The sequence below is a fragment of the Phyllobates terribilis genome, unplaced genomic scaffold (genome assembly GCF_046119375.1).
Source record: "Phyllobates terribilis strain yellow unplaced genomic scaffold, ASM4611937v1 Scaffold_9__5_contigs__length_417890890, whole genome shotgun sequence".
NCBI classification, from domain to species: domain Eukaryota; kingdom Metazoa; phylum Chordata; class Amphibia; order Anura; family Dendrobatidae; genus Phyllobates; species Phyllobates terribilis.
Genome location: NW_027362769.1, coordinates 156,799,299 through 156,825,530, shown reverse-complemented (window position 1 = coordinate 156,825,530; position 26,232 = coordinate 156,799,299). Strand labels below are relative to the sequence as shown.

The 26,232-nt window shown below is 44.2% G+C and overlaps 1 protein-coding gene across 1 annotated transcript in view; it reads left to right on the top strand.

The window, feature by feature from the left end:
• Nucleotides 1–26,232, top strand: part of ARHGAP15 (Rho GTPase activating protein 15) — a 1,188,983-nt gene that overhangs the window by 1,008,066 nt on the left and 154,685 nt on the right. The window contains exon 13 of the mRNA XM_073647243.1: nt 86–220. Coding sequence (XP_073503344.1) covers nt 86–220 — 135 coding nt within the window. The remainder of the gene's footprint in view (nt 1–85; nt 221–26,232) is intronic.

The following is a 26,232-nucleotide window of genomic DNA, read 5'->3' as shown; positions in this document are numbered from 1 at the left end:
AGTAGGGAAACATTAACATAATAATTAGTGTCTTGTAATTGTTTCATTAAAACCAGTTGTTCCATTTCTCCTCGTGTTTTCCCAGAAGAGAAGCTGAATTTGGACGACAGCCAGTGGGAGGACATACACGTTGTCACTGGAGCACTCAAGATGTTTTTCCGAGAGCTGCCGGATCCTCTGTTCCCACATAGCTTCTTTGAGCACTTTGTGGAAGCAATAAGTAAGTGCCATTTTTTTAAATGTTTTTTATTTTTTTGAAACGCGAAAAAAATAAACAAGTCTTTTTGCTAATTTTTATTTTATTATTATTTGCAAGAGATTATTTTTTCCAATTGTAATAAAGAGCTTTTTTCTATTTTTTTTTATTTTTTTTTTTGCAAAAGAAAAAACGAGAGGACGATTCGGCATGTGACATCACGTGATTTCACGCTAATAATTACTTTCCTCTGTTCCTTTTAGAACAATTCTATTCAGGATTATGGATTTAAAGCAGTCGTCGAATTTTAGCTTTGCCTGCTTCGGTGAGATACAGGAAGTAAAATTTACCGGAGACGACGAGAATAGGGCACAGTCGCTAAGTTATTTACTGTCTAACGCGGCTTAAGAGTATTACAGATATTTTAGTCAAGGTTTTGATTTTATTTATTTTTTTTCACCTTTTTTAGTGAAAATTTAATATTTTAGCCAATTTATAGTTTTCCTTCTGTCTGCTACCCTCATTGAAATGAATGGAAACCCAAAGTAGAGGAGTGTTCCTCATACCTCATTGTTTTTAGAGTTGAGCGAATTTCTTAAAAAAATGTTTTCGGGTTCGATTTCGTTGGAATCGAAAGTGCCGGCAAAACACATTTATTATGCTCTGAAGTGTCTCCTGACTCAAGAGGATAATTAATGGAGGGGAGAGAACGAGTTAAAAAATAACATAAGATTATACTCACCTGTCTTGGAGCTGCAGCTTCCAGACCGATTTTTCGGTCTTCACTTTGGATCTTCCTCTGGCTTCCAATTTTCGATCTATGGGTCTTCTGGTGCCAACAAAGCCTCACATGGTCTTGTGGGATGCGACGAATGTCAAACATATAAGTGCGTGAGGCTTATTCAACATTGGAACACCCAAAGAGAAGACCGGAGGCTGGAAGAAGTTGCGAAGACTGGAGTACTGAGTGGTAGCTGCAGTGGAAGGCTAGATGAGCGTTGTCGGGTCCACATACTGCATAGGCGGTCGTTTAGTGGAATGGTGATATTTAAAGGGGTTGTCCAAGACTTTAACATTGATGGCCTTTCCTTAGGATAGGTCATCAATGTCTGATCGGTGAGGGTGCGACACCCCCGCTGATCAGCTGTTTCCAGTGTCGGTGGCAGCCGGAACTGCTCAGTTACCGAGCTGCACAGCACAGTTCTGTTGGCAGAATAGTGGCCATGGCCGGGTACTGAACATCTGCAGGGTGCAGAACCCAGCTGCGGACACTATACCGTGAATGGAGCTGTGCTGTGTAGCTCCATAACTGAGCAGTTCCAGTGGCCACTGAGACAGAGAACAGCTGATCGGCGCGGGTGTCGGTGTTGCACCCTCACCGATCAGACACTGATAACCTATCCTAAGGATAGGCCATTGATGTTAAAGTCCAGGACAACCTCTTTAATTCTACAGTTCCTTTGTAGTGACAAAAATCAGCTGTTTGTCAAGCAGTTCTCCTAACAAAGATGCTTTATTTCAAAGGACAACACATTAATTCTACGTGTCCACCCGTAAAATTTTGTCATTGATACCAATTTTTTCACAATACAAATTCAACACATTATCATGACATGCTAGCCAAACCCTTGACCGGCTGCAACCCATATCACAACCCTTGGGTGGCCACATATAGTCCCATAGAGCATAAACATCTCTCAACAAAGTATCACAAATTCATGCTCTGTTTTTAAGTTGGTCTTCTCGAGCCACTCATCTCGAGATATGTTGAGCCAAGAGAGAAGGTAAAAAAGGACACATCTATAGCTAGAAACGAATATGAGAGTAGAGAACATGAATGTGACAAAATAGACAAGCGGAGAAAAAGAAAACCTGTACTAACAGGATGTGTATACTTGTATTCATGGTGGGTGACCAAGTGACTCCATACAGTGGACAAAGGCGCCAAAACAGCTAGCTTTTGTTGCAACTTCTAATAACAAGAGCTGCTCTGGAGAACAAAATGCTTCTCCAAAACGTGAACTTTGGACAAAAATGGGCAATAGTTCAACAGTAAAAAGTGCAGTTATTTTTGCATGTGCTCCTAGAAGGAGTGGGGAAGGGAACTGATAACTGCACATAGAAAATGTATAGCTCACAAAGCAGTTGTCGCTTTCAAGTCATCTCGTCATCTCAGCTGTACCTCTAACAAAATAAGTAAAGGGGGTAAATTTTAATGAATAGTGAATTGCAATCAGTAAAGTAAAGATAGAGGCTGGTGTGTCAGGAGCAGACAATGAGGAAAGAGGGATAAGTGGCTTTCCTTGTTGCTAATCTTCCCCGCGGGTTGTCATCAAAAAGCTCTACAAATAACAAGTGTAATTTTGTTAAAGCTTAATGACTATATAATGAAAAGTTAGGCACCTGTCACATATACCATATTTAAGGGCTGTCAAACTGGAATTCAGGGCTGGAACACCTGCTTTGTTTAAAGAGGTTGTCCACTACTTTAACATTGATGGCCTTTTTTTTTACGTAGGTTACCAATGTGTGGTCAGTGAGGGGCAACATCTGGCACCTCCACCGATCAGCTGTGTTGGTGGTGGCCAGAACTGCTCAGTTATGGAGCTGCATAGCACAGCTCCAACAACGGAATAGTGGCGGTGGACGTGTAATGCATATCTGCCCACTATTGATTTAAAGAGGTGGCGGAGGAGTAGTACCTGGCCATGGGCATTATATAGCAGATGAAGCTGTGCAGCTCCGCAACTGGCCAGTTCCGGCCAACGTTCAGAACAGCTGATCGGAGGTGGTGACAGGTGTCCAACCTCCAAAGATCAGACTTTGATGACCTATCCTTAGAATAGGTCTTCAATGTTAAAGTAGTGTAAACCCCTTTAAGTCTCATTAGATGACTAAGACTGACACATTGTATCAATTCCTCACCTATCTTAGCAGGACAAGGCTAGAACAACTTTTCATCCTTCAACGAGATTGTTTTCATTCACTAATAGCAATAAAATATCTTGAAAATAAAAAGTTACTACTACAAGGGTGGACTACTGTTTCTCCTTAGAGACCAGTTGAGTATGGAGTTTACAGGCAAAGCTCCATGGGAGAAAAGTATGCAAATTGTCTCTCTTGTATAAGGAATGAAACTAAAGCCAGATCTGATCATCACTATTGATGGACTCATACCTCAAAATAGGTGGTCAGTAGATGAGTTTTTGGATTGCCAATTATTCCTGGCCATGTTGCAAGGATTGTTAAAGGAGTTGTCCAATGAAAACAAGTAGCTACCCTTCCACCGGATAGGTAACAACTTGCAGATCGTGGGAGACTAACCGCTGGGACCTGCACAGATTGTCAGAACAGCAAATTTTTAACGCCAATGGAGCACTTATCCCCCCATAACAAAATGGAGTAGAAGGTCGCCCAACCGCCGCTCCATTCATTCTCTATGGGGACTGCCATAAAAGGCCAAGTTGAGTGCTTGGCAGCCCCATAGGGAATAAATGGATTAGTGGTCGTCCATTTTAATGGGGAGGAAAGTGCCCCGTTCTGCCGATCAGTGCGGGTCTTAGTGGTCAGATCAACCAGTCATCACCTTTACTGCAGATAGCGGATAACTTATTTTCAACAGAAAAACCCTTTAAAGTATCAGACATTAACAAATATCCAACCTAAACGTCTTGGAGCTCTTATTATCAAGTATAATAAATTGACAATTGAAGATGAAACAGCGGCAAAACGAAATATATAGGCAAGTTAGAAAGCCTAGTAATATTTCCATAAAAAGTCACCACCGATTACTTATTACTAGTGTTGAGCCACCCCCGTAGTGTTCGAGTTCGGTTCGGTTCGTCGAACACCCGTGTGTTCGCCGAACTGTTCGTCGAACTGTTCGTCGAACACCTTCGAACACCGTTAAAACCAATGGCAGGCAAACAAAAACACATAGAAACACATAGAAAACACCTTCAAAGGTGTCCAAAAGCTGACAAACTGCTCAGAAGACACAACTAACACATGGAAAAGTGACAAGTACATATAGTCATGCGAAAAGAAAAGAGGTGGAGGAGTAAAAGGAGGGGGAGACACAGATATAGGCATGTCATGCCCTTCTAAAATCCAAAAAGTGAGAAGCCGAGACGGCCAGTCCGCTCCTGCCCGTGCCACCTCCGTGTCGCCGGGTTTGTGCCAGAGCCGCGGTGAACCCTGACGGCCAGCCCCCCTCTCCCAATACTGGTGCCTGTCCGCTGGTGGGTCGAGAGAGCCCCCCTGTGGTGGAGGAAGCTCTAAGCTTTTTAATTTAAATTGTCCCTCTAATTTGAATGAATACACTTTAAATCCATTTACAAGGATCTATTGGAGAGCAAGTCTCATGCCAGCAGCCGCGTAATTCCAGCTCCAGTAGCGTCCACTAAAGCTGCTGCAGTTAAAAAGCTTTTATGAGGATCGAGCTCGGCTGTCCACCGCAAGGCATCCTAGTGCCAGTCCCAGCCCCTATGCCTTGGGGTGCCTCCTGATGCTCTTCACTAAGTATCCCGTGGTCCCGAAGCATTTCCTTTGAAAAAATTAAGTGTCCAAACTACAGGTGGTGTAGCTTGCTTAACAGCCGGGATAATCCGCTGACTAGCAGACACTGCTACTAGGCACAAAGTATTTCCTGGGCTAGATGCAGTTAAAAATTTGTAAGTAGATACTCTCGTTGGATGCTGAGAAAGCATTCCATAGAGTCTCCTGGCACGCCATATATGATTCTCTTAAAAAGCTTGGGGTAGGGGTCTAGGGGACCCTTTTATAGCCAAAATCACGGCCCTGTATCACAATACGTCACCTAGGCTGAAGATAAATGGAACTGTAGCACCGAGGGCTCGGTTGCTACAGACGTATTGCACCTCACCCAGAGGTGTGATATCTCACTCTCAGATAAGGATGGAGTGTGGATCAGGACCCGACACCTGCATGCATTACACCACATTGCCGTGGGGCAGGGCGACCAATATGCCCCTGAGATGGGCACGACAGTCCCTGTCCCTGGCTGGAGTGGGGGGAGGGAACACTGAGGAAGGGGAACCCTGCAGTGCAGGAGCAGGGAGGAAGCAGTTCCTGGGTGCATTGAGAAGGGAGTATAAAAGGTGGGCACCATCTTAGTTCAGTGCAGAGAAGTCTGAGCAGAAGTGGCAGGGAGCAGGGGCTCTGCATGAGCTCTGCTCCGGAGGCGGGCCTAGTAAAAGAGGCCCAGGCCTGGAAGAGGGAGAAGGAAGGAAGAGGAGCGGAGAAGGCTCCAGGAACGAGGAATGAAGGGATCCCAGGGGTGCGGACGGGCGAGTCGCCACCGCACGCCCGAATCCACCTGCGTGGAGGGGTCAGGCCAAAGGGGGAGACCGGTCCCCGAACTAGTGGAGGCAGGAAACGACCCTCAGCTAGAAACCGGAGGCTCTGACATTTTATGTGGTGCAGCCCCTTGCTCCACCCACTAGGAAGGCACCACATAGGGTCAGGGAAACTGGCGCCAAGTTTACCAAGAGGAGGCCCGAGGCAGCCGGACAGAAGTGTTGGTAAGAAAGGCCAGACAAAGGACACACAAAGGGGGTCCTGTGAAGCGCTCCAAAGTTATCTGGGAGTTGTCTGAGCCCCTCACCTGGTGAGCACAGTACGACGTGGGCAGCCGTTACCTGCAGACGTGGTCTGGATAATAAGAACTGTGAGTAAAGGCCCTGAACTGCATCACTGACTCCGTGTCGTTACTGCTGCTGCCCTGCACCATCACCCCCATCCTCCGCATACACTGCCCTGAGGCTATACTCCTCCCGTGGGGAGTTATGCTACGCTCTGCTGCACCCACAACACCAGCCTTAGCGGTCTGCCCTGTAGCGGCGGTTCACTCTGACCGCAATCCACGGGTGGCGTAGTCGGACATTTAAACATCAAAACCACATAAATAGTTCCGCCACTGGTTTGACCGCCCTGAGCCACGGAACCGGATCGCCGCCACGAAGACTACAACCACCAGCATCCACCAAAAAGTGTCCGGCTCCGGGTGTCCCAAGGCCCAGGGGGTGCGTCAGAACATTTTCATCACCTTTCACAATCACCAATGGGACAAGGCAGGGATGTCCTCTGTCCCCTCTCTTATACATCCTAGTGACGGAGCACCTGCTCTCATCAATTCGCCATAACCCCAATATTAGGTGGATTGAGGTGGGAGGCACCGAGTACAAGTGCTCTCTATTTGCTGATGATGTCCTAGTATATATCACTCAATCACATATATCCATCCCTGCTGTTATGGCTGAAATAGATCACTTTGTTACATGGTAAAATTTTAAAATCAATGCAGCGAAGTCTGAGGCCCTCGATGTCTCCCTCCCCAAATCCATATAGGATTCCATCCAGTCCAACTTTCCCTTTGCCTGGCCCTCACAGGGTATCAAATACTTAGGAATTCCTATTCATAGAGACCTCTCCCATCTATGTTATCTTAATTTTGGGCCCTTTATTGAACAATTCCATACAGACCACGGTTGGCAAGTTAGAACTGTAAGATTCACTACGTGAACCACTGGTGTTTTGTGGAAAAGCACATGTACACCGCGTTCCAAATTATTATGCAAAAAGTGTTTAGGAGTGATAAGGGAAGAATTTGTTTGTTTGTCAGTTAAACTCATTGATGGTGATGTGTGTCAGGGCTCTTTATATCACTGTAAGCAATTGCAGACACCAGTGCTAATTAGTTTGGCAGGTGTGTCCAATGAAAGGCAAGACTACTTAAGAAGGCTCTCTCACATTATTAAGCAGCCTACATTTTCTGCCAAAATGGGAAAGAAAAAGGATGTGTCGGTTGCTGAGAAGCAACAAATTGTGGAGTGTTTAGGTCAAGGCATGACTACAATCAACATTGTGCGATGATCAGGATGAAGTGTCTTGGCAATCAAGAAGTATGTAGCTGATTCACAGTACACACGTGTGCGTGCTGATAAGGGCAAATTGAGGACTCTTTCCTACAGGCAATTACGTCAGGTTGAAACAGCAGCGGCAAAAAAGCCTTGTCATAGCAGCAGACAAGTTTTTGAAGCTGCTTGTGCCTCCAACGTCCCCCGAACAACAAGATGCAGGGTCCTTCAGAGGTTTGCAGCTGTGCATATGCCATCCTGTCGACCTCCTCTATCCACTTCACACAAGCAGAAACGGCTCCAGTGGGCCAAACATTACATGAAGACTGATTTCAAAACTGTTTTGTTCACGGATGAGTGCCGTGCAGCGCTCGATGGTCCAGATGAATGGAGTGGAGGATGGCTGGTTGATGGACACCCCACGCAAACACGGCTACAGCGCCAACAAGGAGGAGGTGGAGTAATGTTTTGGGCTGGAATCATGGGGAGAGAGATTGTCGGCCCCTTTAGGATCCCTGAAGGCGCTAAAGATGAACTCCATAATGTATGTGGATTTTCTCAAACAGCACTTCCTGCCATGGTTCAAGAAGAAGAACCGTGTATTTCACAGCAAGATCATTTTTCTGCATGATAATGCACCATCTCATGCTGCACATAAAACATCTGCATCTCTGGCTGATATGGGCATAAAAGGGGACAAACTTATGGTGTGACCCCCATGCTCCCCTGACCTCTACCCCATTCAGAACCTTTGGAGCATCATTAAAAGGAGTGTCTATGATGGCGGGAGGCAGTTCACATCTAAGCAACAGCTCTGGGAGGGTATTCTGTCCTCATGCAAAACAATTGAAGCAGAAACCATCCAAAACCTGACAAATTCAATGGACGAGAGAGTTCAGAAGCTCCTTTCGAACAAGGGGTCCTATGTGAAAATGTAACATCACCTAGAATAAAGTTTTGAGTTGAAAACTGTTTGATTTCAGTTTCTAACAACCTGCTAATGCTTATAATTTCAAAAATGACCATTTTTTTGGTCTTTATTAAAATGAAAAGGTTGATCGAAAAGTTTGGGGGATCTAAGAGTGTGGCAACCCAGTAGTCATGATTACTTCGAATTCTGACAATATGAGGGTCATGCTGCAGGTAGTGCAGCAAGAAGGCACTTATGTGTCTTGCGCATCTCGGAGCCCCAAAATTATTTTCCGGGCTAGATGCAGCTAAAAATTATTTTTAATTTTAAATCTGGTGAAGCTTATTATAGATGGCCTAATAGGATCAGTGCTGCACACTGCTACAAAGCCCAAATTATTTTCCAGTCAAGATACAGATAAACATGATTAGTAATTTGAAAGCTTAAAACGGTTGGTAGGGTGATTTTAACCAATCATCAAGCTTTTACTCTCCCCAGGATGACACAGGGGTAGAAAAGTCGTTTCGGATCCATGATTTGTTCATCTTTATGAACGTGAGTCTGTCTACATTATCAGTGGAGAGCCGCGTGCGCTTATCTGTCAGCACACCACCAGCAGCGCTGAACACACGTTCAGACAGAACGCTGGCTGCGGGGGCATGACAAGATCTCCAAGGCGTAAGTGGCTAGCTCCGGCCATTTATCCAGATTGGAAGCCCAAAAAGAGCAAGGGTCCAGTGACACAGTCGTGGCTTCAATGTTTACTTGGAGATACTCCTGTACCATCGTCTCTAGGCGTTGACTATGTGTCAGACTTCTTGTCTCCTGTGGCCTTGCAAAGGATGGGCTAAAAAAGTGGTGAAATGATTCCGCAAAATTGATGTTACCAGCAGATACTGTGGTTCTGTTACGGTTTGAGTGCTGAACACTTGACGGTCCCATGGTTGGCAAGTTGGAACTGTGAGATTCACTACGTGCACCACTGGTATTTTGTGGAAAAGCACATGTAAGATTCTGCAACAGTCTCTGCTGATACTCCTGCATGCGTGCATCCCTTTCTATGGCAGGAATAATTTCTGCAAATTTACTTTTGTACCGGGGATCTAACAGTGTGGCAACCCAGTAGTCAGGATTATTTCTAATTCTCACAATTCGAGGGTCATGTTGCAGGTAGTGCAGCAAGAAGGCACTCATGTGTGTTGCGCATCCAGGAGCACCAAGTCCCTGTTGTGTTGGTGGCGAGGTAACAATCATGCTTCCTTCCTCTGTCCTCTCCCCCCAACCTCGCACAACAGAAATGTGATCAAGGTCTCCCTCATCTGATGAGTCTTCCATCAGTTCGTCCTCCACTTCTTCCTGGGCTCCTGCACCTTCCTCACTAGTTTGGCTGCTACCATGCGCCCTGGTAAAACCATCTCCCCCACCCTCACATGCCTGCCGCCTTGGTGCTGCCGACCGTCTGGACCTTGCAGATGTTAGCCCTTCCGCATACAACTCCTCCTCCTCTACTTCCTCCACCTCCTCTTGTGCCACCACCTGACTCCGAATTCTGTTTAACATGTGCTCCAGCATGTAAATCACCGGAATAGTCATGCTGATAATGGCATCGTCAGCACTAAACATCTTCGTCGCCATTTCAAAACTGTGCAGAAGGGTGCATAGGTTCCTGATCTGAGACCACTCCTCCAGCGTGATTTGCCCCACCTCTGAATCTCGTTGGCCCAGGCTATACGTCAGAACGTATTGCACCAGGGCTTGTCGGTGCTGCCACAGTCGCTGCAACATGTGCAGAGTTGAATTCCACCGGGTAGGCACATCGCATTTTAGCCGGTGAAGTGGCAGGCCCAACGACTTCTGTAGAGATGTAAGTCGCTGAGCTGCGGGATGCGAACGGCGGAAGTGAGCACACAGCGACCGTGCCCTCTGCAGAAGGCCATCTAGTCTGGGATAGTGGGCTAAAAATTGCTGGACAACCAGGTTCAACACGTGAGCCATACAAGGCACGTGTGTGACATTGCCCCGGCGAAGGGCCGCACCCAGGTTTGCAGCATTGTCGCACACGGCCTTCCCTGGTTTCAGGTCCAGTGGAGACAACCATTCATGAAATTGGTTCTCCAGAGCTGACCACAACTCCTCAGCTGTGTGACTCACATTTCCCAGACATTTCAATGTAAAAACCGCCTGATGACGTTGAGCCCTACTGCCAGCATAGTAAGGAGGTGTGCAGGATCCCTTCTGCGCAGTTAGAAAGCTTGTGGCATGACCAGACAGGCTTTGGGTGCAGGTGGAAGACCGAGAGGAGGTTGAGGAGGCAGAAGCAGTGGAGGAACTTTGACATAAAGAGGATTGACGCACAACTCGTGGGGACGGCAAGACTTGGACAGCAGCCCCTTGTCCTGCTGTCACCATAGTTACCCAGTGCCCAGTCAGCGACATGTAACGCCCCTGTCCATGCCTACTCGTCCAAGTGTCTGTGGTGAAATGCACCCTGTCACACACAGAGTTTCTCAAAGAAGCGGTGATGTTGTGTGCGACATGCTGGTGGAGCGCAGGCACACCTTTCTTTGAGAAGTAGTGCCGACTGGGCATCTGGTACTGGGGCACTGCGACGGACATAAGGTCTCGAAAATCCTCTGTGTCCACCAGGCGGAAAGGCAGCATTTCTGTAGCCAAGAGCTTGCAGATGGTGAAATTCAACCTCTTAGCTTTCTCATGGCTAGGAGGAAATGGTCTTTTACTTGTCCACATCTGAGGGACCGAGGGCTGGCTATTGTGCTTAGACGGGGTTGATAAGGGTGTCCCCGGCAAACTGCCGGTCTGTGAGGAAGATGCAGGCGGACATGTTAGGTTGCCTTGATCCAAAGGTGGTGCTATCGATGTCGGACAGCGCTCAACACCAGCTGGTGTTACCACCTCCAAAGAAAATGATGACCTGCCAATCACGCTGGCTGTTGCGGGTAAAGAGGTGGCAGGTCTGCGCCCCAAAACAGGTGTGACTGCTGTCCCCCCAGTCACAGAGGATGAAGAGGCCGCGGATGCACAAGATATGGCAGACGGTGATTGGCCCGGCCGGCTAGGCCGCATTGTAGCACACTGAGCTTCCCACTGCAACTTATGCTTCATGTCCATGTGCCGGTTCATGCATGAAGTACTCAAACTATGTATTTTTTGGCCTCTACTTAGCTTTTGCTGACAAATGTTACAGATAACACGAGTTGGGTCATCTTTATCGATCTGAAAAAATGCCCAGGCTATGCAAGGCTTAGCACCCATGCGACCTGAAGAGCCACCACGACTTGTGGTGAGAGGCAGAGTTGTGTTTGAGGATGCAGTTGTTGACGTGCTTCCAGTACTACGTCTCTGTCCAGGAAGGCGCAACCTGACCTCGTCGTCACTAGCATCTTCCTCCACCTCCTCTGCTGACCTCATCTCTTGGCTGACTGTGGGTTGACAGTAAGTGGGATCTCCGACCTCATCATCATCACCCTGTGCGTTATCACACCCGTCGTCCTCAGAGCCAACCTGTTCCTGCCCTGACAAAAAACTAAAGTTGTCGCTCCAATCAGGTATTTGAGTCTTATCATCGTCTTCCTCATTGTCTCCACCAACAGGAGTTACAGTTTGGGAATGAGGGTCTACATTATGGTCAGAACCTTCTGCGTCTGGTCCTGGATCCGACTCATAAAGATTCTGGGCATCAGTGCAGATCATTTCCTCGTCTGGATTCACAGAAGCGCTGGAGTCGACCTCTGATTCCCAGGCTATAGTATGAGTAAACAGCTCTGCAGACTCAACCATCTGTTCTACCTCATACTCAGACGGGCAGCTGGAGATTTGGGAGCTGTGAGGAAGCAAGTGCGATTTGGGTGACACCTTTGAGGACTGGAGTATTTGTGATGTTGAAGTTGATGTGGAGGAGAGCCCACTTAAAGGAGCACTTGATATCCGTTGAAGCACCTGCTGTTTTTGTGCCTCATCTGGAATTTGTAGCGATTGGCGTGGCCGTAAGAAAGGGATCTTATCACATTGTCCGCTAAAAGAAGTAGACATTTTAGTTTGGCTGGAAGATGGTCTTTCTTCTGCACCTACCCCACGGACACAACCTTTTTTCCCCTTCCCAACACGCCTATTCCCCTTTCCACCAGCAGCAGGCCTTTTTCCACTCATTTTGGTGGTTAACTAATTCACAACTCTGGAGTTGTTTGCACAAAAAAACAATGGATGGTAACCGAGCAGAGCTGAGTGGCCAAACTGTGGTATTAGGCCAAAACTATTGGCTGGGTTAGATGCAGAAAAAAAATATTTTTAATTTGCAACCTGATGGAGGTCAGTATAGATGGACTAATAGAACAAGTCCCACACGCTGCTAGAAGCCCAAATATTTTTTCAGAGATAAATGAAGAAAAAAATTATTTTTAATTTGCAACCTGATGGAGGTCAGTATAGATGGACTAATAGACCAAGTCCCACACACTGCTAGAAGCCCAAATATTTTTTCAGAGCTAGATGCAGAAAAAAATTATTTTTAATTTGCAACCTGATGGAGGTCAGTATAGATGGACTAATAGACCAAGTCCCACACACCGCTAGAAGCCCAAATATTTTTTCAGAGCTAGATGCAGAAAATTTTTTTATTCAATTTGCAACCTGATGGAGGTCAGTATAGATGGACTAATAGACCAAGTCCCACACACTGCTAGAAGCCCAAATATTTTTTCAGAGCTAGATGCAGAAATTTTTTTTATTCAATTTGCAACCTGATGGAGGTCAGTATAGATGGACTAATAGACCAAGTCCCACACACTGCTAGAAGCCCAAATATTTTTTCAGAGCTAGATGCAGAAAAAAAATATTTTTAATTTGCAACCTGATGGAGGTCAGTATAGATGGACTAATAGACCAAGTCCCACACACCGCTAGAAGCCCAAATATTTTTTCAGAGCTAGATGCAGAAATTTTTTTTATTCAATTTGCAACCTGATGGAGGTCAGTATAGATGGACTAATAGACCAAGTCCCACACACTGCTAGAAGCCCAAATATTTTTTCAGAGCTAGATGCAGAAAAAAAATATTTTTAATTTGCAACCTGATGGAGGTCAGTATAGATGGGCTAATAGACCAAGTCCCACACACCGCTAGAAGCCCAAATATTTTTTCAGAGCTAGATGCAGAAAAAAATTATATTCAGTTTGCAACCTGATGGAGGTCAGTATAGATGGACTAATAGAATGATGCTATGCCCAAAAGATTTTACTTCACTAGGTGCAGTAAAAAAATTGGTATTCTATACACAGGTGGTATATCTTGCAACACAGATAGGCTACTCCACTGACTAACACACTCTGCAATAGGCCAAAAAGGATTAGCTTTGCTAGATTCAGCCAAATGCTGTGAAAAAAACTTGCACAGCACTGGCACAGACCTGCCTGGCAAAAACTGATAGGAACTGATGTAACCTAGTCCTGAAAAGGACTGCAATTACAATTAGTCTTTACTCCCACAATCTATCTATTTAAGAGCACAGACCTGCCTGATAAAAGTCGTAGGAAATGCTGTAACCTAGTCCTTAAAAGGACTGCAATCACAACTATTCCCTACTCCCAAGCTATCTGTAGATTTGTGCGAAAATTGGCTTGAAATTAACAAGGTATAGCGCACACAGCAACAGCGGTGCCGTCTAACACGCAGCTGCAGCAGTGAGAAAATGGTGGCGACGGGGAAAATGGCTTGGTCTTATAGGGCAAGGACATGTGACATACACTGCCAATCACACATGCCCTTGCTTGTGTGAAAAAAAGCACTTCGCTCTGTGTGTGCGCTGCTGATAGGCTGACAGATTGCACCTCCCCACTGTAAATGCGGGAAAGAGAAAAAAAAATGGAGATCTTCATTGTTCCTGCAGAGATCCATCCCCTGCCCCTCCCCCCGCCCTGCTGTACACTCAAACTGCGTATTAACATTAATTTTCATCATTACTGAGAAAAAATCCAGTTATGATTTTGGTGCACGAACAGTTATCGAACATAACCTCGAACAGCCGAATTTTTCTCAAATTGTTCGTGTTCGCCGATCGGCTCGAACACCGCCCAAAACAGCTCGAATTTGAGATTGGCGAACAGTTCGAGTAGAACAACGCTCATCTCTACTTATTACGGCCACTGTATTATTATAAGCAGATACAATTTGAATAAAATTATTGTAAAACAAAAAAAAGTCACCACCGATGTGTCTCCTGTTGTTTTATCGTGTATGAAACCCTTATTTTGGAAACTTCACAAAAGTTGGGTTAAGGTCATTCCATTCCATTTCAGCACTTTACCTTTCTTTCGACATATTTTCCAAACATCCCACATCTGACATACATTTCTAAATGTTTTATTTTCCTGCTTTGGCAGAAAACGCTCCGATACTTATTTATGAAAAAAATATTTGTGGTTTTTGTCTTGTTCGGCAATTGAAGTGTCAAAGTTATAGATTACATACTGCGTAAATGTTAGGTCCATGGAGACGGCAGAGAACATGACTTGAGATGTGAGATACCGATGGGACCAGTGCCCGGACCACGTGATTTCATGTGATCCTTGCCTCTTAAGATAAGTGTCCATTTTACATGATCCATTTTATTGTGCACCATTGTTTGTGCTTTCATACAAATACTTGTTATTCTCCCTGAAATATTATTCTTTATGCATTTAATGTGCGTGGCTGTGCCAGATGACAAATGCCTATGTAACCTATACCTCTCTGCCTGAACACTGCCAGCACAGTTGGGGTTTGGCTATGTCAGCTAGGAGCTCACTTTTTTTTTCAGATTTTGGCCGCGATGTGTCCTAAATGGATGAGGTAAATCAATATTCAGAATACAATAATGACTTTAATAACGGCAATTTCAGCTCTGAGTAACTAAGATCGCACCCGGTGTATTCTCCGATAGGTTTTACGCCTTGTAATTTCAATAAGTTCCACATTTTTTGTTTCATGTCTTCTGGATAGGCTGCAGGTTATGTCCTGTGGTATAAGATGCCTCCTATTTTTGCAGTAGTTTTATGAGGATAAAGTATACGCAGGAACGTAGTAAATTACCAGTGGTTTCATCCAGCTATGCGATGGATTTCTTTTTAGATATATTTGTTTTATTTTTGTTAGTTTTAGTGTTTTGTTTATTTTCTTTGTCTTACAATGTGTCAATTACAGGAAACAAAAAAAGTAAAATATATTATGTTGCTAATTAGGGCTCGGAGATGAGAGATGATCAAATATCTCTCTTTATTTCTCTATCTCTCTTTTTATTTATCTCTATCGCTTTATCTCACACTGTCTCACTCTCTCTTTATCTCTCCATTTATCTGTATCGCTCTTTCTTTTTATCTCTTTCTCTCTATTTCTGTTTCTTTTTTACTCTCTATATCTCTATTTATTTCTCTCCTCGCAATCTCTCTCACACTCTATACCCCTCTCTCTCTCTTTAGCTCCCTCTCTATTTCTTTATGTATTTATCTCTTTCTCTCTCTTTATCTCCATCTCTCTATTACCTCTCTTTTTCTATCCCTTTATCTCTCTTTCTCTCTTTATTTTATCTCTGTTTATCTCTATTTTATCTTTGTTTATCTCTATATATCTGTTTCTATATTTGTTGCTATCTGTCTCTTTATCTCTCTCTATTCATCTCTATCTCCCTCTCTTTCTCTCTCCTTACCTACTTCTCTTTTTCTTTATTTGTCCATCTATCTCTTTAGCTCTCTCTTTCTCTATCGCTCTCTCACTCTATCTCTATTCCGGTCTATCTTTATATCCCTCTCTTTTTCTTTATCTATTTATCTCTTTCTCTCTCTTTATCTGCATCTCTCAATTTACCTCTCATTTTCTATCTCTTTATCTGTTTCTCTCTTTATTTTATCTGTTTATCTCTCGATTTTATCTTTCTGTTTCTCTATTTCTATTTCTCTATTTGTCGCTATCTGTCTCTTTATCTCTCTATTCATCTCTATCTCCCTCTCTTTATCTCTCTCTATTTATCTCTCTCTCTTTCTCTCTCTTTACCTACTTCTCTTTTTCTTTATTTATCCATCTATCTTTCTCTATCTCTCTTTATCTCTATCGCTCTCTCACTCTATCTCTCTTCCAGTCTACCTTTATATCCCTCTCTTTTTCTTTATCTCTCTTTTAAATTTCAAGTACCATAAATGGGGGCTACTGCTATAACCATGTTCAAAATTCATCGCACCTCCGTCATGCGCAGTGAGCCAACTTGTATGCTCCTTAGCCTTCGCCAAGTTCACTGCGCATGACGGAGGTGTTCTGAGTCCGGATCTTGCAAGTGTCTGCGTTGGACTTCACCAGACTGGAACAATCAATCAAAGGGAATGGGCATACTTCAGAAGATGGCTCAGCGTCTCAGCCAAGATCCGTACCCCCCCCCCGATGACTCGAGCTAATGGTTTTGCACACACAAAGGCAAGTTTTTAATCTATAACTATAGCAAAACCACAAAACACATAGTTTAGCTAAAAATACCATTGTAATTTTCACGTAATTGCCTGCAGGCGCATAGGGTCAGGTTAATAGGCGATTTTCTGATGTCAGGTTTCCCTTAAGTTTTAACCCCACCCAGGTTGTACTGTGGCTGCTACAGTTTCTGTTCCCCCTGAAGTGAGAAAAGTAAACTTTATATTGGTTTGATTTGTTTGCAATTGTTTGTTCTAAAAGGTTAATCTCACCCATAACCTTACACCTTTATACATACATTACCAGTCACAAGTTTGGACACAACTGTTCAGTCAATGGATTTACTTTTACACATTGGAATGTGCACATTGTAAAGTCAGACTGAAGGCAGCAAAACTGCAAAGAACATATGTTAAACCATAGATTCCCCAACTATACCCCCCCCCCCGAGTTAGTCTGATGACAAGTTAACACCCCTTTGGCATTATTTCAAGCAGCCACATCAGGTCGTCATCTGGAAAGGCTTCCAATGACCAGCAATGCCTTGGCAAGAGTTCGTTTATGAAATCACCGGCCTGCAAAAAGTGTTTGCAACCATCAGTTGTGTTTTGTATTGTTTTGTATGGGCAGAGTTGGTACCCAGCTAAATACTGTGCTGAACCCTATTCCACAACTTTTCTTAGCCAGAAAATGGCAAGAATGAATCAACTATGTGTAAAGAGATGACAGTCCATCATTGTTTAAAGACTTGAAGGTTAATCAATCTGAAAAAAAAAATGCTAGAATCTTGAAGGTATGCTCAAATGTAGTCATGAAAACCATCAATCATGGTTTCGCTTTGGTGAAACTGGCTCTTTTGAGGTCAGTGACAGGAAAGGAAGACCAAGAAATATCTCTGCTGCAGAGGATAAGTTCATCAAAAATTTAGAATTGGCAGCACTTAATAATAAATGATGCACAGACATCAAATAGAAGAAACATCTCAACATCCATTGTCCAAAGGAATCTGAGAGAAGCAGGACTTTACAGTCAAACTGCTGCAAAAAAACTTTTGAAGAAAGCAAAAAAGAAAAAGGGGCTTGTTTGGGCCAAGCAACACAAGGAAAGGGCATTAGATCTGTGGAAATCTCTACTGTAGTCTGATTAGTCAAAATGAAAGATTTTTGGTACCAACCACCATGACTTTGTGAGACACAATAAAGGTGAACGGATGGTTTCTACATGTATGGTGTCCACCATGAAGCATGGAGGGGGAGGTGGGATGGTATCCGGGTCCTTTGCTGGTGGCATGGTTGGGGATTTATTCCAAAGTTAAGGCACACTTACCAAGCATGGCAGCTAGTCTTCTCCAATGATGATCATCCCATCTAGGTTGCACTTAGTGGAACCATCATTTGTGTTCCAACAGGTCAATGATCCGAAACACCTTCAGGCCATACTAGGGCTATGTGACCAAGAAAGAGAGGGATTGAGGCTATGTCAGATGACATGGCCTCCACAAGTCACCTGACCTCAACCCAAATGAGATGGTTTGGGATGAGTTGGATGCAAAGTGAATGCAAAACAGCCAACAAGTGCTCAACACCTCTGGGAACTCATTCAAGACTGGTGGAAAGTCATTTCAGTGGACAACTTAATGAAACTGCTTTAGAGAATGCCAATGGGGTATAAAGGTATCATCAGAATAAATGGGGTAGGGGGGTATTTGGGGGAATCTAAGGTTTAAGACATATTTTGGTTTGCTTTATACATGTTTCTTCACTCCATGTTTCTATATGTGTTCCTTTGTGGGTTTGCTGCCTTCAGTCTGAATTTATAATGTGCACATTCCAATAGGAAGGAAAACCGTTGCATGAAAAGGGGTGTCCATTTGACTGGTACCGTACATTAACATTAAAATATACAATAACTCCTAGACAGTATAGAGATCATCTATACAATCCCTTTCCCCAATTTTCACACTCCACCACAGCAACGCCTACATATTGTACATAGTTAGATGCTATCAGGACTGATTTGACAAAGTAAATAGTGAAATCAAATTGAATATTTTTTTCATAAATTTCCAAGAGAATAACGAACGAACAGCCTAAATCAGAGTTTAAAAAAATATGTTCCAATATTACTAAGATTATGGGAAATATAAGCGGATTATAGAACATGTCTGCAAGGCAAACGGGTGCACGTTAAAGTGACAGCAGCTTTAATTCTATGTACCAGGCACATCTTCCCACAGCCATTATTACCTGGAATCCAGCAGAATGGATGCACATACACATATGGATGCTGAATGCAGAGAAATAGGCAGATTTGTACATAATTAATTGCCATATGGACCTTTTTATTTCCACTTTGTAAATGTCTTTATCCCCTGACATGTTGCATAGTGTCATTATTCATATGAAAATGAAGAGATAATCCCATATTTGATGAATTTATAAGGACAGATTATCGTATATAAATAGAAAGCCCTGTTATTTTTAACACATTCTGAATTATTTTGAAAAAAACCAAAACATTTGCTTAGAAATAACTCAGCCCTTGATAAAAAAAAATCATTGGAATAAAGTATCGATAAATATTTTTTTGAGAAACTTTATAATATTCACTGATATACCGAACAGGCTGGTAACACTGAATTTTTCAGCATAATCGCAGACGGATTTTCACTAATTAACTAAAAATAATGACAGAAATTTCCCCCAGCTTGTTACTTAAATAAAGATCACTGACAGAACTACATATTTATCCAAAATATGTAGAATAATGCAAAAAAAAAGAACTAAAAATAAAAATAAAAAAATAGGAAAAAGCTAAACCTGCAATTTCTCATGTGATTTCATTTTTTATTTTCCCTATCCTAAATTTTCTTGCAGATGCTTGGCCTGTCTCCTAACTCATGCTAATTATATTCATAATTAAATGTTAAACAAGATTTGACTGAAGCCAACTGGCTTGCACAGGTGTCTTTGTGTATGAATGGCTTACTGCATATACAATAAATCTTTGTACCCCAATGGACCCTCACAAAGGAGCCACTGAAGGTGAAAGCCCGGGTTCGAGAAACAAATACATTGTACAGAACTTAGGGAGAAAAAAAAATGGATGAATGAAGATGAAACTGAGAAGATTGGATAAATTGTGTTATTGTAACAATTTGCAACGTTGTAGCCACTGTACTGTAGACACAATGAGACATTCTGCTGCACAAAAGGTCATGTGATCAAACTGGGAGGCCGATAACGGAAAACCATCGCTTTCAGCTAAAGAAGAGCTGTTTTCTTAACAGTGTTCAAAATAAAGACCGTCTGAGCCCTAAATAAAAATTGCACTTTTTAGGGCCTGATTCATCAAGATGGGCATTGTTCACGCCGGTCTTGATAAGGGGGCGTGCTGGAGTGGGACAGTTCTGATTCATGAACAGCCGTTTGACTCCAGGAGCGTTAGTCGAGTGGCGTACACCTGTCAAGGGTGTGTCAGAAGTGACAGACAGTCGCCCTGCAGTAGGTTGCAGGAGATTTCTACGTTTGGCATTACTGACATCTTCTTAGAGGCTGTCTCTAGGACCCAGCGGCTACCTTCCTCTGGTTAGTTGACGCGCTGTCTGGGTTTATAAATACCTGCTGTGTTTCAGAGGGAGGTGTCGGCGATATTCATTCCTACTTTTGAAGGCTTTAGCAGGAGAAGTATTTCATCCTCTCAAGAGCTTGAGGATGAGGGCGCATTTGTCTGGAGTTCGTCTAAAGCTAAGCAATTTCCCCCTGTTTTTCCACCCCCGTTGTTTATAGTGTTTAGTGGAGATCGACTAGTGCTCATCTCCTCCCTTCCCTAGCCTTAGCCATACGCCAGGGAAAGACAGGGCGAGGCACGCATGCGGCGATTGGTGAAGAGCCAATACAGGGATGTTAGCGGAGACAGGGTGACATTAGATCAACCTAGGAAGTCTCCACTCCCCCTTTCCATAGAGTCTGGGCTCCCTTTCCCTCTTCCCTTTGTGTTGCACTAAGTCTTTCCCACCCCTTTGCGTGACAACACCTCTGTGTGCACCTTGCCACAAATCCTACTCCAGTCTCCGCTGGAGTAAGATGTGTTGAGTAGCGAATGCTGTCACTCATCATAGATTTGATGATCAGCAGTCACCATGCCCCTGTCCTGCCACTGTTCCACCCATTTTGTCAGAACTGGGAGAAACTAGAGTGAAAACTCCAAAAGGTGCAACATTTTTGGTACAACTCCTAGTTGTGCCTAAATTTTGCAACTTTTCAAAACTTTTACGACAATGGATAATTGGTGGAGAAAGATTGAACTTGATGGACCTGAGTCTTTTCTCAACCTATATAACTATGTAAATTCTGGAATGAAAGCTTTGACGAATCAGGCCCTTAGTGTTTTAATCACTTGTAGTATTTGCCATTTTTTATTCAAACATGCCAATGAGCTGATCAATGCACTCTTTACATGACAAAGCAGTTTCGCCCACCCCCCCCACCCCCCCACTTGCTAGACATGTATCAACCTCCTTCTTGCTTGAAAGCAGTGACTTTACAGGAGTGAGCACTCCATTGAAATCGTAAGCATGCACAGAATGCCATGTACGTAGGAGTCAGGAAAGCTTTTTCTGAGCATGCGCCTGCGCTCTGGGCTGGCTGACAAGAGTTCTGTACATGTTCAATTGCTCAAACTATCAATGCTTTCGCAAAATCTCCTGTAAAGCTAGTTCTATCAATCAAGAAAGAAGGCAGAGGTACAGACATGGACAAAATTGTTTGTACCCTTCTGTTAAATCAGGGTTGGGGAACCCCAGGTTGCACCTCCATGACCTTTTCTCCGGCCCTCGGCCAGATTCCTGGGGACCGCAGTGCTTGGACCAGCAGCTGTATTTTAATGTCCTCTGGACCCTTAATTTCTTCTTACACTGTGAGCACGCACACGCACTGTTCATTACTGAATTCTGAGGCCCGTGCAATGAAATATTATGCCCTGACATCAGTGCCAGCGTCAGGACGTACCTTGTGGGTGGAGTTTGTACGGCCCCCGCAGGAAGGTATAAATATACAAATGGCCCTTGGCAGAAAAAAAGATTTCCTCATCCCTGTGTTAAAGCAAGAAGAACCCACAAAGGTCACTGAAAGAATTTTAAAAACTGACAAAAGTAATTTTCAAATTAAATTTACCGAATATCAACTATAGAAAATCAGGCTTGGCTTTTTTTTTGCTTTTGAATTTTGGTAAATTTTGAAAAAATGTAAAAAAAAAACTAATGAAAATGGCGGCTCAGCCACACCGAGGGTGCACGAAGCACATCATTATCATATTTGAATAAAGAATAATTTTTGGCTCATACAGCAAGGAATTAAAACACCAAAGGTATAATTCTTATTAGAATCATTTCTCCTGCAAAGAAATATACCTATGCTACAATTAGTAGAACTTGTAGATATATGAAGCTTGAACCCTATTAGAGCTTGTAGTTCCCATTTCCCTGTCTTCAGGATCTCCATAAATATTCAGAAACATCAGTTACCAAAAATCAGTTTAGCATGGGAAAAAAATCCAGAACATTTAGAACAGGGGTGGGGGGTGAATTTGCAATGTCTGTAAAGTGGCCCTGTTCATGGTCACTCTAAATATTCCTTCCATGGACAGGCTTTTCACTAGCCACTCCATCTATCAGACAAAACCTAAGAAAGAAACAAAATGAACATATACCTTGCTGTAAGTAAAAGTAAAAGCAATAGCAATTATTTATGTTCATTTTGTTTCTGTCTTAGGTTTTGTCTGTTTAATGACCAGTGTGAACATGCTCCTATTTTTTTGGTTATACTCCATCTATCAGGTTTCAGAGGAAACCCTGACCTTCACCTTTAACCCAAGTACAGAGATATGGACTCACGCAGAAACCCTGGTTTGAGTCCACAGAGTAGCTGCTGGCCAGTGAAGCCGTCTGGCAGGGATGGTCAGATAGTTGGTTCACATCCAGGGGATACGGATAAGGGAAAAAAAATTTAGGCAGAAGAATAACCCAAAAATAAAAAATGAGCTGTGATATTAAACTGGAATATTCACTAGAAGAAGAGAAGCTGAGAACAGGTGTGTAGACCAGGTAAGGCAGAACTTATAACTGGCAGAAACCCGGGTTTGAGGCCACAGAGTAGCTGCTGGCCAGTGAAGCCGTCTGGCAGGGATGGTCAGATAGTTGGTTCACATCCAGGGGATACGGATAAGGGAAAACATTTTCAGGCAGAAGAATAACCCAAAAATTAAAAAATGAGCTGTGGTATTAAACTGGAATATTCACTAGAAGAAGAGAAGCTGAGAACAGGGGTGTAGACCAGGTAAGGCAGAACTTATAACTGGCAGTGGGAAACAGTGATTCAGGAGAAGGGATGAGCGGAGCCGTGGAAGTTCTGATTCTGTTACCTGACCCAAACTTTAGTCAAAAATTTGATTCAGGTACCAGAACTCTCTCTCTCCCTGGTACAAGCCCTGAACTTCTAAGTTGGGGTTTGCTTATCTCTATTCAGGGGTAATATAGTGATCTGCTCCACCCAGGGCTGAGTAATTATTAAAATAAGGCCAGAATTGACTCCCTGCCTAGATGGCACCACAAGTCCCAGAGAATTAAACAAAACTGTCATATTGTTACTGTAGCATACTAAAACAAACCCTCAGCAGACAACAAAGAATAGGGCAGGATTGATTTTTACTCTCTGACTCTTTCATTCACTGACAGCAACTGGTGAAGAAATAAAATGCAAAGTTTGTTAGAAAGTTTCATAAGTCTTATTTCATTTTTTTAAATATTTGATTGTTCCCCTCTGGCATTTCTGGTATCTGAAAGGAAGGTGAATATCTTGGGTACATCAGTCAGCTCATGTGCAGCAATCTCCAGGTGTGTCAAATATTTTTTACATTCGAGCCGTCCCAGGACACTGTCGGAGCCACGGACCTGGCATTCAGATGTTGCTTGTGAATAGCAAATATTTTCTGGCTTCACACAAACTTTGGAGAAAATATCAAAGCTTACATCAGGCCTTGCCAGCTTTCACTATATAAATCTGTTTCATATGAAAAATTATCAATTTTTTGCTATCAGATCTCAGTTCTAGTATTCTCTGGATATGAATATAACTGATTCGCCTTCATAAAAGCACCTGACTGCAAAAAAATTTAGGGTGTGACTACATGTGAAATGGATATAGAGTTTAAGAGCATTTGGACATGGATTTTGCACGAAATGAAAACAAAATGCTTTTTTTTCACCCTGTTTGGTGACTTTGTACGCTGCTCCGCTAAGATAACATTTTCAGATGAACATGAAATCATTCCTGCAGGGACTGGAGTACATTTTTTGCAACATTTTGAAAAGTTGGAATTGGTGAAACAACAAAAAACGTCTGGTAACCCCAAACTCTGCCCGTAATGATGAATATAAAGACTAGTCTGACCAGTCTCACCTCTCACTAGGCTCCTCCGCTGGATCTTGACATTATATCTACTCTGAAACGGTTAAACATTTTATAAGAAAACATACCTAGCTGCAATCGTGCTGTCCGGCTCTAATTCATGATCCCTTAGGGTTGGCCCGGTCCATCATGTTCTTTTCACAAAACTCCCCCCTCTTTATTGACCTTGTGCACTCTGAGAGCAGAAAAGGGTCTTCAAGACTGGAAACTTCAATTGTCCAAAATGTCTTGTGGTAAAGCATTAAGATTCCTCATCACTGGAGCTGAGGGGCCGAGGCTGCCCTGACTAGCCCAGGGGATGGGGGTGACTCGGTACCCGGGCCTTTGACTTTAGGGATGTCGCGGTGGTCGGCTCCCGGGCCCGTACCCTGGGGTCTCTCTTTAAAAGGGTGGATATTTGTTAATTTTAAGAAAGAGTTTGTGATGCCACCTATGGCTTCTGGTGAGAAGCACCAGCGCTGCGCAGTCCACTAAGGCCGATGATAAGGCAGCTCGATGGTATAGCTCCCCACAGGTGGAGCTAGGCCTCAGGGCAGTGTAGGAAGGGGGATGCAGGACAGATGAGACCCAGCCGGTTCAGAGCAAGAACAGGGACAGACACGATAGTCACTTCAGTACCTTTTACTGATGGAAATTCAGGCACGTCCTGGAGCACTGTAGGGTGAAGGGTGCATGTCACGATCCTCCCCAATGAGCGGGTTTTGGGGCCTCCTGTTTCTTGCTTCTGCGTAGTAAGTTTCTGACCTGCCTGGAGCTAGGCCTAACTTTGTCTCTGTCCTGTGCTGGCTGACCTCGTGGTAGGGCCTTTTCTTGGAGTACACGCACCTTAGCTGCGGGGCCTATGTGTCGCCTGGCTCTGTTACGTATCAGCACTTTAGCGATCCTGGAACTTGTAGTTCTCCAGGGATTCCGGTTATGCCTTACTGGGTCTTAGAGATCCCGGTAAACTTCGGACCCGGTGTCCGGTAACTGCTTCGGGGTGAGCTAGTTAAGCTCCTCTGCCCCCTATGTACTAACTCTCCACTCGCCTTCAGCCTACTCAGGCCCTCACTAGGCTATACACACAAACGGCAGCTTGCCGCGCTTCACCGATCTTATGGCGCCGGCACACCTAAAGCTCACCTCTCTGAGCTACACGGAGTCTGGACTGTGCTCCACTGCAGACTAACCTCTCTCAGGCTTCTCTACTGCAGGAACTCTCTCAACAGACTAACTGCTGCCTGGCTCCATCTTCCCTATTTATCTATCCCTAACGGGCTCCCTCTGGTGGTCTGAGGTGGAAGGTGGAGATGTGTGAATGGTTATGGGGGCCTCTTGTGGAGGAATCCATCAATGCACTCTTCCAGGATCTGTGATACCAAGCGCAGCTGGGCGTCACAGCCCCCTAATAACAGCCCATAGTATTATCCCCCTCCGTCATCTGTACAGCGAGCACAATGCAGTCAGGGGGTAACGTTCTCCTGATATCCACCAAACCCAGACTCCTCCATCAGACGCAGATAGAGAAGTGCGATCCGTCACTGCACAGAACACGTCTCCTCCAGAGTCTAGTGGTGACGGCTTTACACCACTGAATTCGACACTCAGCATTGTGCTTGGTAATGTACGGCTGCATGCAGCTGCTCGGCCATGAAGCGCCCTGCGGGGGCGCAGTGTCTGTCCTGATATTACCAGAGGAGGTCTGGACTCTGCAGTTATGGAGTCAGCAGAGCGGTGGAGACTTTTCTGCCCTCTGCTCCTCAGCACTCGGCCCCCCGCTCTGTAACGTTACGGGGTCTCCACTTCGTTGCTGAGTTGCTGCGGTTCCTTCCACTTCCCAATAATATCACTCACATGAAATGGGGGAAGATTTAGGAGGGAAGAAATGTCATGGATGAACTTATTACCGCGGTGGCTCCTATTACAGGACCGCGCTGGTATCAGTGAGCTCTGAACCACCGGCCAATCTGTCACATGGTAGTAAAAGCAGACAGCATGGCGGGGGGCTGGATGTTGTACACCGAGGGACGAGGAGCCAGATGTTATACACCAGGGGCAATGGGTCTGGAGTTTATACACCAGGGGCAATGGGGCTGGAGTTTATACACCAGGGGCAATGGGGCTGGATGTTATACACCAGGGGCAATGGGGCTGGATGTTGTACACCAGGTGCAATGGGGCCTAATGTTATACACCAGGGGCAATGGGGCCTGATGTTATACACCAGGGACAATGGGGCTGGATGTTATACACCAGGGGCAATGGGGCCGGATGTTATACACCAGGGGAAATTGGGTCTAATGTTATACACCAGGGGTAATGGGTTTGGATGCCATACACCAGGGGAAATGGGGCCT